The sequence below is a fragment of the Crocuta crocuta genome, unplaced genomic scaffold (genome assembly GCF_008692635.1).
Source record: "Crocuta crocuta isolate KB4526 unplaced genomic scaffold, BGI_CrCroc_1.0 scaffold163, whole genome shotgun sequence".
Lineage (NCBI taxonomy): Eukaryota > Metazoa > Chordata > Mammalia > Carnivora > Hyaenidae > Crocuta > Crocuta crocuta.
The window spans coordinates 384,187-399,481 of record NW_027529533.1 but is presented as its reverse complement, the minus strand read 5'-3'; the positions used below and the strand labels follow the sequence as shown (position 1 = coordinate 399,481).

At 43.6% G+C, this 15,295-nt stretch overlaps 1 protein-coding gene across 1 annotated transcript in view; it reads right to left on the bottom strand.

Moving 5' to 3' along the window:
• NID2 (nidogen 2) overlaps window positions 1-15,295 on the bottom strand; it is a 71,701-nt gene that overhangs the window by 51,936 nt on the left and 4,470 nt on the right. Inside the window, exons 4-6 of the mRNA XM_077761226.1 lie at window positions 15,087-15,293; window positions 14,121-14,429; window positions 2,940-3,172 (exon numbers count right to left, since the gene is read on the bottom strand). Of these exons, the coding sequence (XP_077617352.1) occupies window positions 2,940-3,172; window positions 14,121-14,429; window positions 15,087-15,293 (749 nt within the window). The remainder of the gene's footprint in view (window positions 1-2,939; window positions 3,173-14,120; window positions 14,430-15,086; window positions 15,294-15,295) is intronic.

Below are 15,295 nucleotides of genomic sequence, written 5' to 3'. Positions count from 1 at the left end.
TTTTAAAAAAATTAAAAAAAAAAAAAAAAAAAAAAAAAAAAAGAATAACATGGCAAAATGTCAACAGCTTCTAAATCTAAGTGATGAGCTTCTGGGTATTCTTTCAGCTATTTTCTCCACTTTTCTGTGTATTTTTGAAAATTTAAATAAGGAAAAATAAAAGAGAAGGTTAAACTGAGGAACATTTCTACAATGGGGAGGTAGAGAAAGCCTTTCTAAGAATAACAAAGGAAAAGAGCACTAACGTTGATGACACTAAACTTCACGTGAAGTAACTTTAAAGATGAACAACTGGGCAAAAATATTCATAGCATATGAGAAGGCTAATACCCTTGCTATGACTTTTCTTATTTATAAGAGCTCTCTGTGCACACCCCAATAAAAAATAGCAAAGGGCACGGGCAGAGAAGTCACAAAGATGGATAATTGGCCATTACACCTATAAAAGGTATCATCAAAGAAATGAGAGTGAGGATCTAATCAAAGAAATCAGAGTGAGGATAAGTACAATTGATACCTATCAGACTCATAAATTTTAACAAGAAAAGAAGCTGTCAATCACAGTTCTATACTATTGGTGAGCATAGAAACTGCATATATATCTGAACGGCAGTTTGTTGATGTACATCAAAGTGTTAAATTCTATCTATCCTTTCTCAGCAATTCTACTCTTAAGAAGTGATCTTTAGAAGAAATGAGAATCTGAGCAATGTGTGTCATGTTGTTTATTGCAATGATATTTCTAAAAGGAAAAATAAAAAAATTCATCAGTAACTTATTATCTTAACAGTATCATATAAATATGATGCAATGTTCTGTAGGCTTAAAATGATAAAACAGGTATCTTACTGAATGATACCCATAAGACATTGATAAATGGGAAAATGCTGCATGTACAGCAAAAGAACCATTTTGTTTTTAAAATGTCTTTACATAATCCTTAAGTCCTCGAATGACTGGTAATACTGGTTATAGCTTAAAGCAGTTATAATGGGTAATTTGTGCTTTTATTTCACATTATTCTGCATTGTTTGTACTTCATTTTTTATATTAAGTATGGGTTATACTAAAGAAAAATCCTGGGGCGTCTGGGTGGCTCAGTTGGTTAAGTGTCTAATTTCGGCTCAGGTCATGATCTCGCGGTTCGTGGCTTGAGCCCCGCATCGGGCTCTGTGCTGACAGCCAGCTCAGAGCCTGGAGCCTGTTTCAGATTCTGTGTCTCCCTCTCTCTCTGACCCTCCCCTGCTCACACTGTCTCTCTCTCTCTCTCTCTCAGAAATAAATAAAACATTTAAAAAATTTTTTAAATAAATAAGGAAAAATCCCTCTATCAGTCCCATATCTTTCTGTTCTCAGCAAGCAACTCAGGTTCTTAGGAAGCATCAAAGATACAAATAGGGTTGTGTGTGTATGCAAGTCTGTGTGTGTGTGCATGTGTGTGCACATGTGTAAGCGTGTATGTTCGTTCCAAGGGGTCTTTATCACCATGGTGGGGGAACACAAGTGCTTTTTCCCACAGGCTTTTTGGCCCCCACTGCCTACTGTACCAGGAGTACAGTTAGCACTCATTCCAGTGCTCTGAAGTTCTACCCATTTGTCTGTCTACCCTACCAGAGGGCAGGCTGCTAGTGTGCAGGGCCTGTGTCTCAAACACTTTGCATTTCAAGTGCTTTGCCCACTGTGATCTCTTAATAATGTCTGAGGAGTAGAGAATCTGTGGCCTCCAGAGAAGAGGAGGAAGGTGAAACCAGAGGAGAAAAAGTGAACAGCTAAGTGTTCTCACGTCTGAACTAAAAGGCAGCCTGGATGGAGACCTAAAGATGCCCAAGGCTGGTCATAAGACTGGAAAGTGGACCAGAACTCAGCATAACAGAAGTAGTTTGGGACTCCAGACTTGTGCTTGAATTTTGGCTTTGCCACTTACTTACTTTGAGGTTGTAACTTAACTTCCCTAAGCTCATTTATCAAACTGAGAAGACAGTAGAACTTACCTCCCAGGAATCTTTTGAGTTTTAACTAAGACAACTTCTGGAAAGTGTTTTACACAATGTTTGGCAAAACATGTCAGCACTAAGTAACCGTATCTGGTGGTAGGGCTTGCTCTCTGGGAGCTGAGTGGAGCAGATGGCCTGAAAAGTGTAAGGTGCACCAGCGCCCAGGAATAACGTAACGGGAGGGTACGTAACCAACGTGAGGAAAAGTGTTCTGCCTGGACTCTAGCCCAGAATTTGGGAAAGGAATAAAAGCAAAGACATGTTGTACAAGACCTGCAATTAATAAACATCAACTGGGGCCGACCCAGATACCGTGCTGATGTGTACTGACACATCACAAGGGTGTATTATTGATGTGTACTGACACACAGCACAAGGGCGTATTATTGCCCTGGAAGGGGAAGCCTCTGATGGGACTCGGGAACGCTCTCAGTTCTGGCGACCTCACAGAAAACCGAGTTTGGTTTCAGTTAATGAAGCCGTACAGAAACCCTGAGACCGTGAAAATGCTACCAGTGTGTTTGATTTTCCCTTTTCCCCAAATTACACTATTCTTGATTGAACTTTTAGCCTGTATCTGTCTAAAAGACTAAATCACAACATCTCCTCCTGTGAAATGATTAACGTGGAAAAATCTCAGTCTGGGCAGTTATATTACTGGATATTTTTATGTGGCTCCAAGAGCAATGTTTTCCATAGCAAGCCTCAGTGGCTGTGCAAACACATACACACTGCTCTGTTTCCGGTATCTGTACCCAATCGGGCAGGAAAAAGAAAAGGCCTTTTATATTCCCCCAGGGTCTAATCTAGTTCCTGGTTTTGACCTGATGCCTCCCATAGAAGTCATCAAGATATTATTTAATGATCTTATGGCTGCTTGAGTTTAGGTAGCTCCAAAGGGTCCCCACATCAGACAGGAAAAGGCTTACGCCCAGTGTTACTTACTGGTAGAGATTCTTCACGGACTGTTCAGTGGTAGTCAGGCTGAAGTAGGGACCCTCTCTCTTCAAGTCATCGACCTCCCCTCGGCAGAAGCCTACCCGGGCAGGAAGCTCGAGCTGGACATTGTAAGACTCTTTGGGGCGGCTTCCAAAGAACTGAAGGCCATTGGAAGGGTAGAGAAAGAGGGCGTAGGTATCGGACTCATCAGATGCCAAGACTGCTTGGAAAGTGTTCCGCTATGAAAAGCAAAAAGTAGGAAATATTCTTAATAAAAGAAACAGAAAAGAAAAACAAAACAGAATGCAGATGAAGGATCATAAAGTACACACGGTTTGCCCCCTTCTTAGGATTCCTCCAAATTGCTATATTCTTCTCAGTTTCCTCTCCAAGTTGTAACTTTGTAAGCTGTATTATCATAATTCTTTATCACTTAGGAAAACACTTGAAATGTCCGTAGGTAAGAAACATAGGTTACAAAAATAATGTTTTTAAGGTTTCATATCCCTCTCACGCAAGCCTCTTTAAGAGCTAAGAGCGAAGTTAATACAAAATTAACCTGTAAATTCCTACAGCCGCTGGCCTAGTTCACTGCCCCCGGCACTCATGTGGATCATTCATCTATTCACTTGTTTATTCATTCACTCATTCATTCATTCATTCACCTGTTTATTGAACGACTGTGGTGGGCAGGCATGGTATTAGCCACTGGCTGATCTATAGGCTTCCTTACTGTTCTCACAGGCTTGTTCTCTTTTCTCTTTTCATCGGCCTTTTCACACCAGCACCCGAGACAGCCTACTCTCACTTCAAAGATCAGGAAACAAGACTTGAGGGATAACAGATCTGCCTGAGGTCTGGGAGCTAGTACGCGACGGCAGGCCAGCCGGCTCCAGAGTCCATGCCCTGCACCACTAGGCCACCCTACCTACTCCTTCGCATGCCATTCAAGGCGGTTTGTAAGTGCCCTAAACTCTCCCCAGGTTTAGATCCCCTGCACCTGCCTCAGACTATGCAATGTTCCCCACCTGTGTCATGTACTTTCGTGCTTCTGTGTTTTTGCTCATGTTCCCCCATGCCTGGAAACCTTCCTAACATTCTAATGCTGTACTTCTGAGGTATTTTGCGATTCCTTATAGATTTATTTCTGTTCTCTGACCATCCATAACACATTTGTGGGTGTTTCTGGTTAGCATTCACCTCATTTTGCCTAGTTAGCTATTTGTTTGTAAACTCCGCTATTAATTCACTTGCACATTAATTCAGCCAAGTGCCCACTATGTGCCTACAGAGCACCAGACATTATGCTTGGTGCTGAAGCAGCAAAGGAGCAAAGGAAGGGAGGGTCTGCTCAGGATATTCTCACTATTTCAGAGAGGGAACGGCCATGGCTGGAATTCCGGAGAATTACTGGAGAAGACTGTAGAGGCCAGAGGAGGCTGTGTGAGACCTCAGGGTTGGGCTGGGGAGGAGTCACAGAGGCGGCCTGTGAATGTTATAAACACAGGAGGAGCCAAGGCAGACCAGAGTGAGAGACTGAATTAGCCCCACACCCAACCCCCAGGTCCTTATAGAATCACTTCTTCAAGTTCAATTTACTCTTGTATTTTCAGCCAGACACTTTTTGCCTTTACCTACATAAGGCTATCTCCACCCAACCCCAGATGATCTGTTAATGGTACTTCCTTATGTTAAAAGGATGTTATATTTAGGACTTGGAGAAGGCTTCTCTCACTAAATCCCCCTCCTTTTACAATTTGGTAGGGAACTGGGAAGTATTTATAAATAACACTACTTTCTAAATAATGGGACTCTTATTTACGGGCAAGGAGTATAATTTCTCCATCTTGCTAGACAGATAAAAGCAGGCACAGAGAAGAACATCACATCTTAGTAAATCAAGGCAAACAAGAGGAAAGTGTCCTGTATTTCATTCTGTCCTGGGCCCTTCCCCATATGGGGACTCGTCTCCTAACGTTTAGTCTTCCTTTCACAAGCTTAAATTCAAAATATAGTTTTGAGGCTTTGCTTATAGGACAAAGCAATTTAGGTGTTAAAACGCTTTTTAAGAAAAAAGTATCATACAACCTTTCTGTTTGTTCTCTAACAGGAAAACTTACCTTAACTTTGCTTCCTTTTTTAAAAAGATTTTGTTATTTTATTTTTTCAGTTTATTTATTTATTTTGAGAAAGAGAGACAGAGAGAGAGAGATAGGGGCAGAGACAGAGAGAGAAAATCCCAGTCAGGCTCTGCACTGTTAGCGCAGAGCCTGAGGCAGGGCTCGAACTCATGAACTGTGAGATCATCACCTGAGCCAAAATCAGAGTCGGACGCTTGACCGACTGAGTCACCCAGGTGTCCCTGTAAAGATTTTATTTTTTTATTTTTATTTTTTAAATGTTTTATTTCTTTCTGAGAGAGAGAGAGAGATAGTGTGAGCAGGGGAGGGTCAGAGAGAGAGGGAGACAGAATCTGAAACAGGCTCCAGGCTCTGAGCTAGCTGTCAGCACAGAGCCGGAAGCGGGGCTCGAACCCACGAACCGTGAGATCATGACCTGAGCCGAAGTCAGACGCCTGACAGAGCCACCCAGGCACCCCAAGATTTTATTTTTAAGTGATCTCTACACCCAACATAGGGCTCAAACTTATAACCCTGAGATCAAGAGTCACATGCTCTACTGACTGAGCCAGCCAGGCAGCCCTGCTTTTTTTCTTTAAGCTCAGACAATTAAAGATGGCAGAGGTGGAGTCAGCGGGGTGGGGGGGGAGCACTGATGTATTTGTTATTTTTGTAGTTGTGGATTGTTTCATTAGCAAAGCTTGAGTGTTCTGAAAACAAAGGGCAGAGGATGCTTTCTAGAATGTCTCAAATCTAGGAAACCAGAACTTCTGCCGAATGTCAACAAAGTCATCATATCTATACATAATATATCCCACATCATCAATTAATGTTGATTCCGTAACTTCTGAGTACCCCATTTGTTAGAACCAACAATGTTCAGCTAGGGAAAGAAAAGTACTGGAGGAAGGAGAAAGGACCCGTTGTAATCATCTCAGCTTTCAAAAAGCTCCTGGCATTGATTACCTACAGCAGATGTGAGAAAGGAAGATTCCTGGTTNTACAGACTGAGAGAGAACTGAAGGGAATGGGGGAAGAAGGGAGGGAGAAAGTAAACAGAGCTGTGAAGGGGAGTGTCTGGCTTTTACTGCAGGGCCTGGGAATTTAGCACTTTATTTTATTCATTCTTTCAATCAGTCAATAAATTCATTCCAATAAAAATTTATTCCATGCCTTTTATATGCCATCCCTAAGCCAAGCGCTGATTAAACAGGTGACAAGCATTTATTTCCTGTACTTGTCTCCACTGAAATAGGCAAATAGGAGGGTTTTAGACAGAATTTATGATCCCAAAGTACAGGCCAAAAGAGGTTGGCTGTTTAAAAACCACCCACACACCAAATGATCACTTTTAAAGCTCTCTGTCTCGGCTCCACAAAATTCTACATCTAATTGCTGAAGAGCACACTTCATGAAGTCCTGAAGGGGTCCTCCTCCCAAAGCACCCCTTGACTGGCTTCCAGACCGGGAAGGTCTTCACATCCCTGGAGACAAGAGCCTTTGCAAGAGCCCCACATGTTCTTTCTCTCAAGATATACCCTCAGATGGGCTGCCAAACCCCACAAAAGGGTCACTGGTTCCCAACTTCCTCAGGACCTCGTGGAGGAGGGTGAGTCCTCTAAGGGAAGAGAGGCAGCACAGAGAGGATCAGGGCCAGCAGCTGCCTTGCTTCAAGGTTTGTGCCCTTCTGTTATCAGAAAGAGAGACAAGCCAGAGTCATCAACAGAAACCAGGCAGGGTCTGCCTCTCCCTTGCAGGTATGGGACATCACCAATCAGTGTTGACTTGACGCTGGGCAGAGCCATGCTGGTGGATATAAAACATGCCCCTCTGCAAGCTTCTGAGTTTGCAATCCATTTCATGGATTTCAGCCATCTGGCAAAAAATCAGAACAGCGCCAGCCAGCCTTGTCCCAAATTTGCCTATAGCGGCCCACAAAAATTACAGTGAAAGGGGCACCTGGGTGGCTCAGTTGGGGTTAAGCATCTGACTCTTGGTTTCGGCTCAGGTCATGACCTTGTGATTTGTGAGTTCGAGCCCTGTATAGGGTTCTGCACTCACAGTGCGGAGCCTGCTTGGGATTCTCTCTCTGCTCCTCTCTCTCTGCCCCTCCCCTGCTCTCTCTCACTCTGTCTCTCTCTCAAAAATAAATAAATAAAAACTTGGGGCACCTGGGCGGCTCAGTTGGTTAAGTGTCTGACTTCAGCTCAGGTCATCATCTCATGGTTCGTGAGTTTGAGCCCCGCGTTGGACTCTGTGCTGACAGCTCGGAGCCTGGAGCCTGCTTCTGATTCTGTGTCTCCCTTTCTCTCTGCCCTTCCCCGACTCATACTCTGTCTGTCTCTCTCTCTCAAAAATAAACATTAAAATAAATAAATAAAAACTTACAAAAAATACAATGAAAATTAAGAAGTAGGATAACTCCCTGCAAGGGTCACAAAGTTCTCTTTCCTATCTTCCTTAGGGTCACATGTTCTCTACGTGGTGGCATCACTGACTTCTGGTCTCCCGTGTTTGGTGCAAGCACTAACCTCCACTCTTTAAGAGATTTCTCCATCTCCATGTACCTACACATCACCGTCACATGCAAGATCTCCCCTTGTTCATTTTTATGCCCTAAATCCTGCAGACCCTGCCCCAAATTCAAAGATAAACTCTCTAGTCTCTAATGTGACATCCTCCCTGACTCTTAGTCTTTAGCAAACCTTCAGTATTTCATTAACCAATTTCCATATATGTCTCTGTTTAGTACATCTTCATAACTATATCTTTGACTCAGGTTAAACTCTTTCAGATAAAATGTCAGACTTCTCCTCTTCTGGGCTTCAGCTCCAGAAATCAACAAGCTACAAGAAAGTCCTGCTTTTACCTCTCATTTTCTCTGTGGAACCACCCCTTCCATCAACAACAATCATCCTGTGACACAAGTCAACACACCGCAGTCTCCAGACTGAGGCCTCCGACTTGCAACATTCTACTCATCTTGTGCGTCTGTCCCGTACCTCCCTTCACATCCATTCTCCGGGGTCAGGACGAGCCCCGCTCGGAACAATTTCTTCTGCTGCCTTATTCTCAAGATCCATTCTTTCAGTCCTTCAGCTCAACTTAAATTCCAGGTCCACAAAACATCCCCCATATCACACAGATCTGTGTGACCCGGTTCTCCATAACTCAAAACAATGATAAAACAGTACCTCCCGCTCCCAAAAAACCACAGCTAAAGTAAACACTAGTTCTCTTTATATCCGTCAACAAGTTCTCTGAAGGTCAATACCGTGACTTCGTTGCCCTATGAGGTACGTAAGACAGTCCAAGGAATCTCAGATTACCTGAACTGATAACACTATTCTTTTTTTTTTTTTTTTTTTAGTTGCAATCACACTGTGCCCTTCCTGCAATATCATGTCCATGGAAGGAAAGAGCAACACTGAAATTTTTTTAAATGGTAAAGATGTCATTCCTCTAATATCTTCAAGTTTCCAGCAACTCTGTGACATCAGGTTAGCGTGTCAAGGTTTAAGAAAGTCACACAGAACTCACACAGCACTTCAGGCAAGGCAGATTACTGCTTGCCAAAATCTATCTCCAGAGAGCTATTAAAATAAGAACTCAAATCACAGGGCTCTTTAAAGTATTCAGAAGAAACTTCAATGTGGGTAACTGAAAAAACAGCCTCTCTCCAAGCAGAACCCTTATCTCCTCTCAAAATGAAACAAATTCCGAAGCCAATTGAGCATATGGCGATGTCTGGAGAATGATTTTAACTAGAAAAGTAAAAGAGAGATGGAATCTACAAATCTTCTTGTCCTTCTCACCCAAAAGAGACCAGACAAAAGTTGCAATTCAGAAAACCTAGTATTTAAAGAAGCCTTATGCAAAGGGCTTACATCACAATGTCCTTACAAGTTAGAGAAATTAAAAAACTAGAATCTGGTCCTATCAGGCCAACACAAAGTCACACAGATCAGCTGAGTATCCATATCCACTAGGTCTAAAGGAATACAGGGACTACTTAAAAATGCCACATTAGTTAGGGATGCCCAGGGGGTTTAGTCAGGTAAGTGACCAACTCTTGATTTCAGCTCAGGTCATGATCTCACAGTCATGGGATCAAGTCTCATGTCATGCTCTGCACTGATCGTGGAGCCTGCCTGATATTTTCTGTCTCTCTCTCTCTCTGCCCCTCCCCCACTCACTCGCGCACGCCTGTGTGCATCTATGTGTGTGTATCTATGTGTATGTGTGTGTGTGTGCGTGCATGCACGCGCATGCTCTCTCTCTCTCTGTCTAAATAAATAAAATTTAAAAATATGTTTAAAAGTGCCACATTAGTTAATTCTCACAACAATTCTGTAAGGGGGGGCATTGCTCCCCCCTTTTACAGGTTAGGAAACTAAGAATGAGGCTTTCATTACTTCCAAAGTCAATGGTTAACCTTTCATAATCTACATCTTCTTTCAAGATGTTTTTATATTGTCATTGTCTTGACAACCACCCAAAAATTTGGTGAGAGAGCAGTATTCTGAGGCTACAGATGAAACTGAAAAAACAATGAACAAATTCACCTTGTCTGTATTGTCATTTTTGGTTTCAAATGAGTGCTGATAAAAATGGAATCATAAAACTCTAGTGTGATTTCACGACCCCAGCACTTCTGTGTCACTGTTCACCTCTCTGAACCTCTCTTTATTCTATTGAAAAGTAAGAACAGAAGTAAGACAGCAGCTGAATTCTCTTCAGAGCATTGGAATATTAATTTAGAAGTAATATGGCATCAATAGCATCCTTGGGAGCCAATTTCATTGCAAGTTCCTTCTTCCTTTGAATGAAATAGGATTCCAAGCATTCTTTTTGTACTAAGATCACACCAAGCCTTATTTATTGGAAGTCTGTGGAAAAAGCACAATTATCATTGTGTCCACCAACATCACTCAAGCCAAAGAAATGGGTCTTGCATGAAAAATCTGAGTTAAAAGCAACAACAACAACAAAAAAACAAAACAAAAATCTGGGGCACCTGGCTGGCTCAGTCAGTAGAGCATTCAACTCTTGATCTCAGGGTCATGAGTTCAAACCCCCACTGCGTGCAGAGATTACTTAAAAATAAAAGCAATTAAAAAACTAAGAATTGAGAAATGTGTACTCTAAGCCTGCCTTTGCCTCATGAGGAGAATTCTGGACAACTGCATTATCTTCTATTTGCCGTTATCTGTGAGATGCAAACATAATTCTTGTACTTGTAGGATTGTTGTGGGAAGACAGTATGATAAAATAATTATTTTAAGAATTAACTAGATAACCTGAATAAACAACATATATAGTAATTGTTTTAGTAATCTTTCTTTTGAGCCCTTACCTTCTCAATACAAACAAAAAGAACTTGAAGAAAAAAAATTCAATCCCTTGCCCTTACCTTCTCAATACAAACAAAAAGAACTTAAAGAAAAAAAATTCAATCCCCTGCTTAAATCCTTCAAAACCCTTCCCACTGCCAAAGAACCAAGTCCAAACTCCAAGCAGACATGATCTGTCCCCACCCCATGGCCTTTTCATCCTTGTGCCCAACAACCCTTCCTCTTCAGTAATAATGCACCACATGCAGTGCCCAAAACACATCATACTTTACAGCACATGGGTGATATATCACACACTATTTTTTCTGAGACTCACTATGCTCAACTCAGATTCAAAACTACTTCCTCATTAAAACCTTCCCAGATGGAGGGGCGCCTGAATGGCTCAATCGGTTAAGCATCTGACTTCTGCTCAGGTCATGATCTCACATCTTGTTGGGCTCTGTGCTGACAGCATGGAGCCTGCTTCAGATTCTGTTTCCTTCTCTCTCTGTCCCTCCTGGGCTTGTACTCTGTCTCTCTCTCTCTCAAAAATAAATAAGAACATGTAAAAAAATTAAAACAAAACAAAACATAACAAAAAACACCTAAATGATTGAGTCTTCTAACCAGGAAGGGTCAAAGTTAGTCTTCTTAAGTGAAGATAAGGGGCGCCTAGATGGCTCAGTCGGTTAAGCATCCAACTTTGGCTCAGGTCATGATCTCACGGTTTGTGGGTTCAAGCCCCTCATCAGGCTCTGTGCTGACAGCTCAGAACCTGGAACCGGCTTCAGATTCTGTGTCTCCCTCTCTCTCTGCTCCTGTCCCCCCCACCCCGACCCACTGCTCATGCTCTGTATCTCTCTATAAAAAATAAACATTAAAAAATTTTTAAGTGAAGATGCTATTACACTTCTATTCACATAATCAATGTCCCCACTAAACTATGAGGTCCTTGGGAGTAAAGAGTATTTCCTTTCACTATATCTACACCAGTTCTGAAATATAGTAAGTGTACAAAAACTATTTGTAAGGTGAATAAATCTTAACTACATTTAAATATAAATTACTTATACACACACAAACATCTTCCACATACAAGAAATATGTTTACAAAAGGAGACTGGAAGAGGTTATTAGCAGTGGTAATCTCTGATTAGTGAAACAGTAAATAATATTTGTTTTCTTATTTTCCAAGTCTTTGGTTATAGGTATGTTGTATTTAATTGTAAGTAAGTTTTTTAAACTTACTTACAAAAATGAATGGAAGAGTGAATGAATGAATGAATGCAACATAATGATGGGGAGCCTTACCTTATTCATCTTTCTCCAACCTTCCACCTAGCCCAATGCCCTGCACTAAGAAAGTGCTCAATGTATTTGTTTGAATTGAATGTATTCTGTTGAACTGAATAATTGAAATGTCAAATCCACATCTGTCAAAAAAAATTACTCAATGAACAACACTAAGTGTTGCCTGACCAAAAAATAAATGTCAAAAAAATCCTAAATTCAAATATTTTCTTCTGGATCTTCTTAGAATAGCCTTCTGGGAATATTGCTCTTACAGAACACAAAACAAGAGTAGCCACCATCTTGAATTACTCAGGGAGTGTGGACAAGCTACTTGATCTTGATCTTTCAGGGAGGAAATGTGCCATCATTCTATAGCTAAGACACACAATGATGAGTTAAAATAGAGATAAATTATAAGACTTTCAGCCCTTCAAGTATGACATTTTAGATTGAGGTCTAATTTCACAGGAGCCCTTACCTATTGTAAGAATGAGGCAGTTCACCATTTGCCAAGCTACCCTGATCCCACCTGATGTCCATTTGGAGTATTTTAATGTTGTTGCTAAGCCTAAAGACCGAGAGCTTGGGTTGGTTTACTTGCTCAGGTAGAGACTGTAAAACAAATGGAGGCCAGTCCCCTGTAAACTAGGGAGCATGTAAACTGATATCTGCAGGGCAATTTGGCAAAAGCTATCAAGAACCTGATGAAAAGTGTATTCTCAGGGTGCTTGGGTGACTCAGTTGGTTGAGCATCAGACCCTTGATTTCACTCAGGTCATGATCTCATGGTTCCTGGGATGGAGCCCTGTGTGGGGCTCTGTGCTAACAGCACAGAACCTGCTTAGGATTCTCTCTCTCATTCTCTCTGTCCCTCCCCAGCTTGTGCATACATGCACACCTGCACGCACACAAACATACACACACACACTCTCTCTCTCTCTCTCTCAAAGTAAATAAACTTAAAAAAAAATAAATAAATAGGGGGGCCTATGTGGCTCCGCTGATTAAGGGTCCAACTCTTGATTTCAGCTCAGGTCATGATTTTACAATTTGTGGGTTCAAGCCTCACGCTGGGCTCTGCTCTGGCAGCATGGAGACTGCCTGGAATTCTCTCTCTCCCCCTCTCTCTGCCCACACACACCCTCTCTTTCAAAGATAAATAAATAAGGGCACCTGGGTGGCTCAGTCGGTTGAACAACTGACTTCGGCTCAGGTCATGATCTCACAGTCTGTGAGTTCAAGCCCTGTGTTAGGCTCTGTGTTAACAGCTCAGAGCCTGGAGCCTGCTTCAGATTCTGTACCTCCCTCTCTATCTCTCTGCCCCTCCCCTGCTCTCACTCTCACTCTCTCAAAAATAAACATTTTAATGGGGCGCCTGGGTGGCTTAGTCGGTTAAGCGTCCGACTTTTGCTTAGGTCATGATCTCGCAGTTCGTGGGTTCGAGCCGCATGGAGCCTGCTTCAGATTCTGTACCTCCCTCTCTATCTCTCTGCCCCTCCCCTGCTCACGCTGTCTCTCTCTCTCTCCTAGAAATAAATAAAACATTAAAAAAATTTTTTTTAAAAAATAAACATTTTAAAAAAAGACAAACTTTAAAATAAATAAATAAGTAAATAAAAGAAAAAAGAAAAAGTGTATTCTCTCTCGCCCATCAATTTCACTTCCTAGACTATCCAGTAAGGACATGTGCAAAAGATTTAGCTAAAAAAAAAAAAAGGGCTTCACCAAATTATGTATAATGATGAAAAATTGGAAATAACCTTAATGACCACTGAACATGGTCATCAATTCACTGCATAGAATATTATTCAGATATTATAAATGATGTTGGAGAAATATATTTCGTTACAATGAAATATTTTGACAATATATTATTTAGCGGAAAAAAATAGTCTACAAAGCAGTATGTGCAGTGTGAACCCATTATTGTTAATAGACGGTAACAGATAAGTACAGATATTAATAGGGGGTAAAAAAAACCTCCGGAAGATATAAATGAAAATGTTTAACAGTGATTACCTTTGAGTGGTAGGAAAATGAGCAGTTGTTCTTTTTTTAATTGCCTGTATTTGCTGATGTTTTTCCTTCAATGAACATATAATTAGAAATAATTCTTATATACTTAGAGGTGACTCTAAAAATAAACAACCAAACAGTGAACCGCCTTGTGTTCGGAGGGCCTTCCGCGTCCGCACTGGGGCCCTCCTGTCCCTTTGCGAGAATTCTGCAGCCACCTCTCAGATCCTCAGAGGATGCCTTATAAAGAAAACAGCCTTCTTCACTTTCAAGCCACTTCAGCCCAAGTCCCACCCCAAGATATATCAGGTTCAGCATGAGAGGGGACTCCGAGGAAACTCCAAGCCACACCCTGAGTTCCAGCCCGGAGTTCAGACCCATCCCTCCACGGGCCCGGCGGCCCAGCACCCCTGGTCAATTACCTCTTCCGAGGGCGGCGCCCGGCGCGTGGTCTCCTCGTAGGCGCCCACCTGCTTCCAGGTGGCCAAGAAGGCGTGGGTGGGGGTGAAGTGCGCCGCGGTGCGCGGAAAGCCTGAGCGCACGTAGCGCGCAGCCAGATCCAGCACCGCCTGGGACGTGTCCTCCCGGTACAGGATCTGGCCCCTGCCCTTGCTCGTGTCGATGTCTGCCAGGAAGGGAGCAATGGCCGGAAAGTCTGTGGGGAAATCATCGTCCACGTACTGGGTTTCCCTAGGGAAGTCCTGAGTGGAGATGATACCGTTGGTGCCCACCTGTGAGAGGAGGGGGACAAAGGGTGACGGTCGCGTACGCGGCAGGAGGCCCACGGGCGGCCACCAAAGGTCCAAATGTGCGCGCCCACCCTGCTCCACATGGAGGAGGGAAGAGAACCGGCAAGGGCTTGGAGCTCCCCTTCCGCACGGGCTGGGAGCCCGACTCCTGACTCAGAGCAACTTTAGCCGCTGTCCCACCCGCCACTGCTACCCCACAGCGCGGTGCGATAGGTCCAGAAGTCCTGAAACTCCTGGTTCCCACATCTCCCTTCCCGCACCCCGCTGGAGTCAGCCTCTGGGTCCGAGGAGGGAATACACCAGCCCTGCAGACGCGCACAGCCCTCTCGAGGTCCTTCCTGGAAAGACCCCTGGCCGCCCCAGCATCCCCACCTCCTTTGCTGCCTGGGACGCTGATGTGGCTGCGAATTTGTGGGGCTGAATTCTCGCGCTTCGTCTCGAGGTGGAGAAAAGAAAGTCAGACAGCAGCATCGCTGCAAAGCCAGGTCCCACCCCAGGGGCGCTCGGGGACAGCCGGGCGTGCGGACTATTTCCTCCCCTCGGAAGGCACGGCTTCGGTGAGAGCCACACTGCACGGACCCCTGGGAAGAAGCTGCGAGAAAGGTGCGGGTTCCCACACCAAGCGGGGGCTGAACTTACGTAGAGGTAGCTGAACTGAGCTTCGTAGAAGCGCAGGGGACTGGCCAGCTTCACCGCGGCTGAGCTTTCGTCGTCGCCCTCCTGCAGAAGCTGGTCCCCCCACGACTGCCCGTAGGGGAAGAGCTCGTCTGGGTGCAGCGCCGCGGCGCGGGACAGCAGCAGCAACAGCAGCAGCAGCGGCGGCGGCGGCGGCGGCAGCAGCAGCGCCC